Source organism: Schistocerca gregaria, chromosome 5 (genome assembly GCF_023897955.1).
Source record: "Schistocerca gregaria isolate iqSchGreg1 chromosome 5, iqSchGreg1.2, whole genome shotgun sequence".
Lineage (NCBI taxonomy): Eukaryota > Metazoa > Arthropoda > Insecta > Orthoptera > Acrididae > Schistocerca > Schistocerca gregaria.
In genome coordinates this window covers 129,138,171-129,151,463 of record NC_064924.1, presented here as the reverse complement: position 1 = coordinate 129,151,463, position 13,293 = coordinate 129,138,171, and the positions used below count along the sequence as shown (strand labels likewise).

Below are 13,293 nucleotides of genomic sequence, written 5' to 3'. Positions count from 1 at the left end.
TGGATCTTCAGTTACTACAGTAGTACAATCTCGGCAGCAGTTTGGATGCTGCAACAGGCCTGTGCAAAAGCAAGGATTCCAATCATTTACTTCAATTTCGCGAGTTTAAAGTCACACACTGTCAGTTGTTCATTTTACTTACATTCTCCTCTCCTTGTTTTTTCTTGGCTTTTCTTCTTTTTTGCAACAACACAAACACTTTTTATCGCGTATTTTACACAGGCGCATTGCGTTTTCCGCCACGTTGTCGACTGACAGTTTTTGTTCACATACAAATGGTTTATCTATGGACAGAGCTATATTTTTACGAAAGTTTTGAGGTTCTAAGATAAGCTACTGTTTTCTAAATATTGACTGGCTGATAGAAGTATGCTAAGTACGATGTATACAATTTTTTTGTTGTAGTATTGAAGATAATAAACTAACATAACACTTTTATACAAAGCAGTAATTCATACATTTACATATAACAAAGATATAATTAAGATTTTAGAATTAAGATTTTTATGTTTTATATTATTACATGCATTTGTTGGGTTTATAATAGATTATGTTATTTCTTGACTGTGCTTAGTAAGTGGTTTGATAAGTAGAGTGTGGAATTTTTTTAGAAATATTCGGTTTGGCAGCTCTGTTTGGTCGTTAAGTATGTCAGAAGGGGATACATGTTTATGTGAATAAATTTCGATTTCTTCTAGGAGGTTCATTCTTTTTCCTTTGTTGGCTAAGTGAAGAACTTGTAGGTTATGGGATATGTCTGTTACTTGATGTTCTTCTTCTCCAACATGTTGGGCGAATGTGGATTTATTTAAGTTTTTTAAACGAAGAGCATCCATGTGTTCTCGAAACCATACGCTGAAGTTTCTACCTGTTTGGCCTATGTATGTTTTTGGACATGAGTTGCAGTTAAGTTTGTATATTCCTGATTGATTGTATGGTTTGGTATTATTTTTAATGTTATGGATGGCTTTGTCCTTTATTTTGTTATTTGTATAGTAGCTGATTTTGATATCTGTTCCTCGGAACAAGTTTGCTATTTTATATGACAGCTTTCCTACAAATGACAAGCTTACATATTTTTCATTTGGCTGTGTTGTGGTATTCTTTAATGTAGATTTGTTATTGTATTTGTTTATGTGGGGATTTATCTTAGAGTTTAGTTCATCCATTAATTTTGGATTGTAACCATTATGGTAAGCAATTGCTTTGATGGTGTTTAGTTCTTCTATTTGGTCAGCTGGTTCTAGTGGCATTTTGTGCATTCTGTTTAGCATTGCTCTGTATGAAGCCGTCTTATGTTTATCCGGGTGGCAGGATGACTTATTAATTGTGTTATCTGTGTATGTTGGTTTCCTGTATACTTAAAATTTGTGTTTGTTGTTGGAGCTACTTATGCAGAGATCCAGAAAATGTAAACCTACTTTTGTTTGGCGTTCTTCAGTGAAGATGATGTTCTGATGCATTTTATTCATTTCTTTTGCAAGGTTATCAATTTCTTCTGCTGTGCCATCAAATAAGACTATTATATCATCACCATAACTTTTGTAATAAATTATCTTGTTTACAATCTGGGGGTTTTCTTTAAAAAATTTACATTCTAAGTTGTTGATGAAAATATCTGCAATCAAACTGGCAAGGCAGCTACCCATAGCCAGGCCCTCTTTCTGCTGGTACATTTTGTTATTAAAAGAAAAATAGTTGTGTGATAGTACTAGTGTTAATAGATCAATGAATTCATATATTTCTGGTAATGCCAAATTTTTATGTTTAAGTAAATTGTTTTTAATCATTTCTATTGTTTCTTTGACCGGTATGTTTGTGTAGAGGTTTGTGATGTCAAGTGATGCAAACCTAGCAGTATCAGGAATCTGAATTTCCTTTAGACAATTAATAAGTTCATAACTGTTCTTTACTGAGTATGTCTCTTCAAATTTGAATGTGTTGCTAAAGATCCCATTCAGTTTCTTGCTGATTTTATAAGTTGGGCTGCTCTGAGAATTAACAATTGGATGTATGGGACAGTTGACTTTATGGGTCTTAGGTTGTGCTCGTAGACATGGTGCATAAGGGTTCATAACAGTGCATTCATGTATATCTTTCGCATTTAAGAGGAAATCACTTTTTTCATCATATTTTTAAGTTTATTGTGTAACTTAAGAGTGGGATCAGACTGATTTTCTACTATATTGTTGTTACTGAAAAATTCAATGGTTTTTCTTACATTTTGACTTTCATACATTACAACAATAGCATTGCTTTTATCTGCTTTTACTACTAAAGCTTTACTGTCACTTAGTTTCTTATTAACACTTTTAAGTATTGTTCTGTCATGGTGCTTTATACTATTATTATTATTTGCTTTCTCTATTTGTTTGGTGATAAAATTATTAACTTTGTGGCCTATGGCAATCTAATCATTCTGATTTAGTTTTGCAGTATCACAGGATATTTTGGTGCCTACTATTAATTCTTTAATATTATTTTCAGTCAGAGATGGGGTGATATTATGTTAAAACAGTGTATTCAGCAAAATTACTTCTTTATCACTGAAGATGATGTTAGTTGAATTTACTAGACGTTTGGAGAAATTATGCTTAGTGGAAGGTAATTTGTCATTCACCTTTGTGACATAAGCTTTTTCAACTTATTGTTATGCTTACATCTGACTTTATGTTGTTCTTTCATAGCTATTATACTGACAAAACCTAATGCATGGTTGTTTTGTGTGGGAGCAATTAGTTTACCTAGCTCTAAATGTAATCTATATAACTGGTGGTTTAAAAACTGCTTCTTTCTGTGTTGGTTTCGGATTTCAGATTGGAGCCATATAATTTCACTTCTTTCTTTAGCTATTTTCGCTGCTTTGCTTTGACTGTTGATATTCACTTTGACATATTTTGGAGTTACATTCGCACTTAAACACTTTTTATTGACCTCGATACTAAGAATTGCTCTTTCTAACTTAATTTTGTACTTTCTGAAGTCATGTAAAGCTCTTAGTACCTGGATAGGTAGTGTCAATAACAATTTGTCCATTTTATTTGGACTGTTGAGCTCTGTGGCCGTGTATAATGATATTTCACTGAAAAAATACGGCAACCAGCCACTTTTAATGCGTTTTTATTTACGCCAATATGCATTTCGGGTTTACACCCATCTTCAGCTAGCAAATTACATGGATCTTCAGTTACTACAGTAGTACAATCTCGACAGCAGTTTGGATGCTGCAGCAGGCCTGTGCAAAAGCAACGATTCCAATCATTTACTTCAATTTCGCGAGTTTAAAGTCACACACTATCAGTTGTTCATTTTACTCACATTCTTCTCTCCTTGTTTTACTTTAAAAAACGGCAATACTAGTTTCTCTGGTCCACTTATCCATGTTACCCAGCAGCTATTCATACCATTGGTAGTAACATTTTTGGAATGTTAATGGAACAGCTGACCCTTTAGTACAGTCTGTCAGAGTCTCAAACACGTTTTTGTTTGATTTGAACACAAAGTAGACATTTAATGCTGGAATGTTCAACATCTGAAAAGAGAGACATAGACGCCACCCCTTCGGCAACAGTATGTTCACAACACATAGCATCAACGACATCTATGCCGCCCTATGTTTTGTTGCAGAGCGTTATTATGTCTGGTTTTTTTGTTTTTTTTTTTTTCGCCGCTGTCACTCTCATTTTCATAATCATGATGCATTGACGGAATAAGCGGTACTGATTTGTTCCGTGTTGGTACATATGAGAGAAATGTGACGTCTTCCTGAAATTCAAACATACTTGAGTACTCTTGTTTAGGGTTTTTGGTAAAAACTCAACTGGTTCAAACGTCTCTGAGTGCTATGGGACTTAATATCTGAGGCCATCAGTCCCCTAGAACTTAGAATTACTTAAACGTAACTAACCTAAGGACATCACACATACACTCCTGGAAATGGAAAAAAGAACACATTGACACCGGTGTGTCAGACCCACCATACTTGCTCCGGACACTGCGAGAGTGCTCTACAAGCAATGATCACACACACGGCACAGCCGACACACCAGAAACCGCGGTGTTTGCCATCGAATGGCGCTAGCTGCGCAGCATTTGTGCACCGCCGCCGTCAGTGTCAGCCAGTTTGCCGTGGCATACGGAGCTCCATCGCAGTCTTTAACACTGGTAGCATGCCGCGACAGCGTGGACGTGAACCGTATGTGCAGTTGACGGACTTTGAGCGAGGGCGAATAGTGGGCATGCGGGAGGCCGGGTGGACGTACCGCCGAATTGCTCAACACGTGGGGCGTGAGGTCTCCACAGTACATCGATGTTGTCGCCAGTGGTCGGCGGAAGGTGCACGTGCCCGTCGACCTGGAACCGGACCGCAGCGACGCGCGGATGCACGCCAAGACCGTAATATCCTACGCAGTGCCGTAGGGGACCGCACCGCCACTTCCCAGCAAATTAGGGACACTGTTGCTCCTGGGGTATCGGCGAGGACCATTCGCAACCGTCTCCCTGAAGCTGGGCTACGGTCCCGCACACCGTTAGGCCGTCTTTCGCTCACGCCCCAACATCGTGCAGCCCGCCTCCAGTGGTGTCGCGACAGACGTGAATGGAGGGACGAATGGAGACGTGTCGTCTTCAGCGATGAGAGTCGCTTCTGCCTTGGTGCCAGTGATGATCGTATGCGTGTTTGGCGCCGTGCAGGTGAGCGCCACAATCAGGACTGCATACGACCGAGGCACACAGGGCCAACACCCGGCATCATGGTGTGGGGAGCGATCTCCTACACTGGCCATACACCTCTGGTGATCGTCGAGGGGACACTGAATAGTGCGCGGTACATCCAAACCGTCATCAAACCCATCGTTCTACCATTCCTAGACCGGCAAGGGAACTTGCTGTTCCAACAGGACAATGCACGTCCGCATGTATCCCGTGCCACCCAACGTGCTCTAGAAGGTGTAAGTCAACTACCCTGGCCAGCAAGATCTCCGGATCTGTCCCCATTGAGCATGTTTGGGACTGGATGAAGCGTCGTCTCACGCGGTCTGCACGTCCAGCACGAACGCTGGTCCAACTGAGGCGCCAGGTGGAAATGGCATGGCAAGCCGTTCCACAGGACTACATCCAGCATCTCTACGATCGTCTCCATGGGAGAATAGCAGCCTGCATTGCTGCGAAAGGTGGATATACACTGTACTAGTACCGACATTGTGCATGCTCTGTTGCCTGTGTCTATGTGCCTGTGGTTCTGTAAGTGTGATCATGTGATGTATCTGACCCCAGGAATGTGTCAATAAAGTTTCCCCTTCCTGGGACAATGAATTCACGGTGTTCTTATTTCAATTTCCAGGAGTGTATCTATGCCTGAGGCGGTCGCGCGTTTCCAGACTGAAGCGCCTAGAACCGCTCGGCCATAACGGCCGGCTCTCAACTGGAATTCCAGGTTTTTCTTTTTTTTACCTATCAACAACAGCAATATTCTTTCCTTGTACTATTTTTCTGGCGATTGGGTAAGAAATAAACCAATTATCTACTGTCAGATTTCTTCCATATCCTTTTACTAGGTCTACAAGAGGCAAAACAACAATCCCATACTCTCCGGGTTTATTTCGGATATACATACAGAACCTGCACCTGCCTCTGTATGGAATGATCATTTCGTTTTGTGATGGGGTACAATATTCAATGTAGTTGGAGACAAATATATCACGTATGAACCTCATCAGAGCAAGATTATTATCTTGTGCGTTTCTTTCTTTTCTCATATGGATGTTGACAAGCCTGATACAACGGTTCAAAAATCTGAACCTTTTCAATGACATGCTTGTTCGAATGACTTCTATTGCGGTGTGCTCTGCATTCGAAACGTCTTCGGTATTCATGTTTCCACCATGCAATGTTCCAGCTAAGTAAATATGCCTTCAGTTCCTCAAAAGTTGTAGGCCAGCCATATTTGAGTCACTTGTATATTTGTTTCGAACTAAATCAATATAGATATTGCTTGAATCAAGAACTAAATCATCAGTGGAATGCTAAAAAGTAACTTCGATAATCCTAACGGTGAATGGGCATCCAACGCAGCTCGAATGCTTCCAGGCGAATGCATGGAAACTATGTTGGGCATCTTGTTTGAACACTTTGTGGGAAACAAGTTTTTCTCCATTTAGTTGCTCCGTTCCTTCCTTTATAACCTCACATAGGTCGCGTACCTGGGTCAGTTATGGGAGATGTACCTGAATTAACAACAGGAGGTGCATCGGTGCTGGCAGAAGGATGATCTTCCTCTTCACCGCGACTTATTTCGCTATCTCTGTCGTCATCACTGTTTATGTCCGCCCCTGGTAGCTGAGTGGTGCCGGCACGGCAGCTCAGCGTGTTCGGTCAGAGGGCTGTTTGCTCTCTGTAATAAAAAAAACTGAGTAAAGGAATCAACAACCAACTTGCAGTGGTCAGCGCGACAGAATGCCAATCCTAAGGGCCCCGGTTCGATTCCCAGCTGGTTCGGAGATTTTCTCCGCTCAGGGACTGGGTGTTGTGTTGCCCCAAGTATCGTCATTTCATCCCCATCGACGCGCAAGTCGCCGAAGTTGCGTCAAATCGAAAGATATGCACCCGGCGAACGGTCTACCCGACGGGAGGCCCTAGTCACACGACATTTAGATTTATTTATCCCCCTCAAAATCGTCTCCTTCGCTCTCGAAGTGTAAAATTCTGTAAATTTCACCATGTGAAAGATTTTCTCTTGTTATTTCAAACTGTAAACTACTGACAATGATAGTGCGATTTTAGGACATCACAAACAGTTTGCAAAGTAACTCAATGATAGACCTACACCAAAATATTAATGGGATCACACTGGCAGAAATAATTAAAGTAAATGGTCGGGCTGGTCTGACAAACCAGCGTGCTTTTTGGATGACTGAACAAAGCAAAACCTCATTCACGACACCAGCACTTTCTCTCGGATGTTACAGGAAGCTAGCAGAGTGGTCGAGTTGTATCAGCACTATAAGAATACAAATTCAGTAAAAGAAATCTAGTGGGCCTCACATACCCAGCTCAGACGTTCTAGGGTTAAAATAAGACACGGGCTTCATGTCCAAATAATTTTATTCGTTTCTGTATTTAACCTTGTGTGCTTTTGAAGTACATGTTCAGGTGAGCTTAGACAGCCAGATGACTGGAGGCTGACTCCCGAAATGCACTGGTGAGGATTATGTTCCTAATATTAGTGGCTGTATGCTAGTACGAGTATTTGTAGTGAATAGCTTCTTTCAGCTATTAACGTATTTCAGTGGATTATGTTGACAGTAACGGCTAAGCCTAGCCTAAAATGTACGTATGCGCAGAGAGGTGTTTGCTTAAAACAGAGCAGCGCTGCGCGACTCACCAGCGGCGTGTAGACGTTGAGGTAGAGGCAGTCCTCGTCTCCCTTGTAGTAGCGCTCCCAAAAGTCGAGCTGCGCGCACTCCGCTCCCTCGCAGATGGCGTCGCGCACGCCCTCCCACGGCTCCACCGCTTCCGGGGGCTGTCGACAAAAATGGACGCCTGCTGGAGCGCCACGTGGCCTAGCCCAGTCTCCACCTCGCTCGCGAGCATCAAGCCATCTTCATACGAGGAGTAGAACAGGGAGAGGTTGGTCACATCGTAGCGTGGGACATCACTTTGCAAAGAATTTGATTTTGTAAACTTGCTGCGAAACATAAACTAATGCTACACAAGGACTCGTTGCAGATCGTGAGAAGAACGTGGCAGAAGCCGTTATGAAGCGATTTTTGTATTAGTACTTACTTCCCACAAGAATAGCCCGTTTCAAGGCACTGGCACAATACGGAAATAACAAAAAAACCTCCAGTTTTCACTGTTTGTTGCAATAAAACCTCGGTAAGCAGTATGTTTGTGGACAATAGTGCTACCATGACCGTGAGTCCAAAGGTACTGTTGGCAATATAGGGCTACTGAGAAGTTTTATCGAACCAGTGGTTGCATATACACTCCTGGAAATTGAAATAAGAACACCGTGATTTCATTGTCCCAGGAAGGGGAAACTTTATTGACACATTCCTGGGGTCAGATACATCACATGATCACACTGACTGAACCACAGGCACGTAGACACAGGCAACAGAGCATGCACAATGTCGGCACTAGTACAGTGTATATCCACCTTTCGCAGCAATGCAGGCTGCTATTCTCCCATGGAGACGATCGTAGAGATGCTGGATGTAGTCCTGTGGAACGGCTTGCCATGCCATTTCCACCTGGCGCCTCAGTTGGACCAGCGTTCGTGCTGGACGTGCAGACCACGTGAGACGACGCTTCATCCAGTCCCAAACATGCTCAATGGGGGACAGATCCGGAGATCTTGCTGGCCAGGGTAGTTGACTTACACCTTCTAGAGCACGTTGGGTGGCACGGGATACATGCGGACGTGCATTGTCCTGTTGGAACAGCAAGTTCCCTTGCCGGTCTAGGAATGGTAGAACGATGGGTTTGATGACCGTTTGGATGTACCGTGCACTATTCAGTGTCCCCTCGACGATCACCAGAGGTGTACGGCCAGTGTAGGAGATCGCTCCCCACACCATGTTGCCAGGTGTTGCCCTGTGTGCCTTGGTCGTATGCAGTCCTGGTTGTGGCGCTCACCTGCACGGCGCCAAACACGCATACGACCATCATTGGCACCAAGGCAGAAGCGACTCTCATCGCTGAAGACGACACGTCTCCATTCATCCCTCCATTCACGCCTGTCGCGACACCACTGGAGGCGGGCTGCACGATGTTGGGGCGTGAGCGGAAGACTGCCTAACGGTGTGCGGGACCGTAGCCCAGCTTCATGGAGACGGTTGCGAATGTTCCTCGCCGATACCCCAGGAGCAACAGTGTCCCTAATTTGCTGGGAAGTGGCGGTGCGGTCCCCTACGGCACTGTGTAGGATCCTACGGTCTTGGCGTGCATCCGTGCGTCGCTGCGGTCCGGTCCCAGGCCGACGGGCACGTGCACCTTCCGCCGACCACTGGCGACAACATCGATGTACTGTTGAGACCTCATGCTCTACGTGTTGAGCAATTCGGCGGTACGTCCACCCAGCCTCCCGCATGCCCACTATACGCCCTCGCTCAAAGTCCGTCAACTGCACATACGGTTCACGTCCATGCTGTCGCGGCATGCTACCAGTGTTAAAGACTGCGATGGAGCTCCGTGTGCCACAGCAAACTGGCTGACACTGACGGCGGCGGTGCACAAATGCTGCGCAGCTAGCGCCATTTGACGGCCAACACCGCGGTTCCTGGTGTGTCCGCTGTGCCGTGCGTGTGATCATTGCTTGTACAGCCCTCTCGCAGTGTCCGGAGCAAGTATGGTGGGTCTGACACACCGGTGTCAATGTGTTCTTTTTTCCATTTCCAGGAGTGTAGTTTAGTAACTAATGTAGATGCAGGCTTGGATCCAGGTGGCACAGTGGGAGATGGGAGGGAAGAAATAAGATCAAGAATTTTTTTGCGGAAGTACATAGACATCTATCACCTTCTAAGTTTCGCAGGAAACATTTCGAGAATAAAGCAGCATGAAAACTGTCTTGAAAATGCCAAGGGGTTCTAGAAATTACAGCTACGTTTAGGACAGGTTTGTAGAGGTTCAGAATGTGGTGGCGACCTGCGTCACGGAAGGGTGAGCAGGAGCTCAAAGGGTTGGCTGTTTGAGAAATTCATTGAACCTTGGATATGTATTCTCGATGATGAGGTACATGAGGACTCACACTAATGAGTGGATGTTACAGGATATCTGCCAGTCTACAATTGGGCCCAACTACAAGAAAAGGAAGTGGGACAGGTGGGGGTTCACACCTGTGTGTCTAGTCGCCTGTCCTGATGAACAGTGATAGTACCAAATGGAACTAGGGCCTGCACTCTTAAGTTTGAGAACTAAGAGAGACATCTGCTCTGTGTCTGGATTACAAGAGAGCAAAACAATTGTGTTCTGCTCTCCAGAAGCATCCAATGACCCCACACATGACCTACTTACCACACTTGCTAATGGCTAAACTGATGGTATGGATTTGCTGACAAATTCAGCTGAGGGCTGAAGGTGTCTCATCCAATGACCCCCACGTGTAACCTGCCTCGTACATGTGCTACTGGCTAAACTGACAGAGCGGATTGAACAACAAATACAGCAAAGGGCTGGAGAAGTCTCATCCAATGACGCCACACGCGACCTATCACCCACATTTGCTAATGGCTAAACTGATGGTACGCATTCATCAGCAAATTCAGCAGAGGGCTGAAGGCGTCCCTTATCAGCTGTTTTAACTTGTTAGAACTACACCAGTTCTCAAAGGCACGGAGCTTGGGTCACATAGGCATGATAAAGCCATATGGAGCGAAGCTGGGAAATGTCTGAACAATCAGCTAGCAGCTCTAGAGAAAAAAATTTTAAATTGTAAGAGGCAGTCAAATGAAAACAAGGCAAATGGAAAAAATCATAAATTTTTTTATTATTTAAAAAGTAGCCACCATAACTGGCAATAAACTTATCCCACTGTGAAACAAAACAGTCAATGCCTTCAGGGAAAAATGTTTGCTGTTGTCTACAGAGCCGCTATTGTACCCAGCTTTGCTCCTCTTCGTTCAAAGCAAATCGCCAGCGACGGATGTCTTTCTTTAGAGCAACGAAACTATGTAAATTGCTGGGGAGGTATTATGACTGTATGGAATATGGGTAAAGGTTTCCCAGAGAAACCTCTACAACATAGTCGAAACAACCGGGCCACACATATGACATGGTCTTTCTCGTTGAGAATAACAGAAAAATTTCTCATTAATGGATCCAACCAGGTGGATGATTTTCTCAGAATGCCGTGAACTTAAACGCTAACATAATAGAATGTCAAAAACACTTTTATATCATAAATGAAGATAACGTATAATAGGAAGTGGTAGGTCTATGTATCATCAGGTAAAGGTGAGTAGCGTACAGTGTAGAGGTCACGTACAGCCGCAATAAACTGACAGCTTTCGAAAAATAAGTAGATCCTACCTTATGAAAGGGTGATTCTGGTTTTAAAATTAAAAAGAGGGCACAAGATAGATTCCAAGGTTAACACAATACAAAATGATAAGTTTAACTTTTAACTGGTTACACAAAATATTTTCTTTATTGAAGGTTCCCATTAACAAAAATCCGGTCAGCCAAATATCGTGGTTCTCTCTAAAAGTAAATATGGAACTTCTAGCAAAGGACTAAATTCATAAAAAACTAATCATATTCTAGATATTGGGATGCAAACACAAAGAGGAAATGGAAACATTACAGGCTACGCGAATAATATTAAGTTGAAGAAGTACATATTAATGACGCTAACAGGGCACAAGACGGAAACGATCATACTCTACGTCAAGACCTCGAGAAAAGGAGATTCCAATAAGAGAGGTGCATTACTTCAAAGTTGTGACTGGAAAGATAATATATAGAAAAATGGGACCATTTCGAGGGTTTAGTGGAAACTAGCCTTCGTCAACGAAGAAAGAAGTATACGACAGCATTCATACAGTCCTGGAAATTGAAATAAGAACACCGTGAATTCACTGTCCCAGGAAGGGGAAACTTTATTGACACATTCCTGGGGTCAGATACATCACATGATCACACTGACAGAACCACAGGCACATCGACATAGGCTACAGAGCATGCACAATGTCGGCACTAGTACAGTGTATATCCACCTTTCGCAGCAATGCAGGCTGCTATTCTCCATGGAGACGATCGTAGAGATGCTGGATGTAATCCTGTGGAACGGCTTGCCATGCCATTTCCACATGGCGCCTCAGTTGGACCAGCGTTCGTGCTAGACGTGCAGACCGCGTGAGACGACGCTTCATCCAGTCCCAAACATGCTCAATGGGGGACAGATCCGGAGATCTTGCTGGCCAGGGTAGTTGACTTACACCTTCTAGAGCACGTTGGGTGGCATGGGATACATGCGGACGTGCATTGTCCTGTTGGAACAGCAAGTTCCCTTGCCGGTCTAGGAATGGTAGAACGATGGGTTCGATGACGGTTTGGATGTACCGTGCACTATTCAGTGTCCCCTCGACGATCACCAGCGGTGTACAGCCAGTGTAGGAGATCGCTCCCCACACCATGATGCCGGGTGTTGGCCCTGTGTGCCTCGGTCGTATGCAGTCCTGATTGTGGCGCTCACCTGCACGGCACCAAACACGCATACGACCATCATTGGCACCAAGGCAGAAGCGACTCTCATCGCTGAAGACGACACGTCTCCATTCGTCCCTCCATTCACGCCTGTCGCGACACCACTGGAGGCGGGCTGCACGATGTTGGGGCGTGAGTGGAAGACTGCCTAACGGTGTGTGGGACCGTAGCCCAGCTTCATGGAGACGATTGCAAATAGTCCTCGCCGATACCCCAGGAGCAACAGTGTCCCTAATTTGCTGGGAAGTGGCGGTGCGGTCCCCTACGGCAGTGCGTAGGATCCTACAGTCTTGGCGTGCATCCGTGCGTCGCTGCGGTCCGGTCCCAGGTCGACGGGCACGTGCACCTTCCGCCGACCACTGGCGACAACATCGATGTACTGTGGAGACCTCACGCCCCACGTGTTGAGCAATTCGGCGGTACGTCCATCCGGCCTCCCGCATGCCCACTATACGCCCTCGCTCAAAGTCCGTCAACTGCACATACGGTTCACGTCCACGCTGTCGCGGCGTGCTACCAGTGTTAAAGACTGCGATGGAGCTCCGTATGCCACGGCAAACTGGCTGACACTGACGGCGGCGGTGCACAAATGCTGCGCAGCTAGCGCCATTTGACGGCCAACACCGCGGTTCCTGGTGTGTCCGCTGTGCTGTGCGTGTGATCATTGCTTGTACAGCCCTCTCGCATTGTCCGGAGCAAGTATGGTGGGTCTGACACACCGGTGTCAATGTGTTGTTTTTTTCCATTTCCAGGAGTGTAGCTTAGCAGAGGGTATGAAACAAAAAAAGGGTTAGTAAAAATAAGCTAGGTCAGGCCAGAGATCACAGTCCACTGAAATCTACAGAAAGGACAATGTCTACCATACCGCCTGAGCAGCATGAGTAATTCTGCTACGAAAAACTTGTCTCCGGCTGCCAGACGTAAGAGTGCATGTTCAAACGTGAAATTGTGAAATACTTAGGAGCCCACACAGAAGCATACCGACAATCCTTCTTTCCACGTACAATACGAGACTGGAATAGAAGGGAGAACCGATAGAGGTACTCAGGGTACCCTGCGCCACACACCGTCAGGTGGCTTGAGGAGTAT

The 13,293-nt window shown here is 44.7% G+C and overlaps 1 protein-coding gene across 2 annotated transcripts in view; it reads right to left on the bottom strand.

Annotated features, from left to right (window-relative positions):
* LOC126272555 (juvenile hormone esterase-like) overlaps positions 1 to 13,293 on the bottom strand; it is a 378,748-nt gene that overhangs the window by 278,336 nt on the left and 87,119 nt on the right. For both annotated transcript variants that reach the window (XR_007549239.1, XM_049975474.1), the window contains exon 2: positions 7,382 to 7,519. Coding sequence is in view for 1 of the 2 variants with exons in the window: in XM_049975474.1 (XP_049831431.1) it covers positions 7,382 to 7,519 (138 nt within the window). In the remaining variant the exon portion in view is untranslated. The remainder of the gene's footprint in view (positions 1 to 7,381; positions 7,520 to 13,293) is intronic.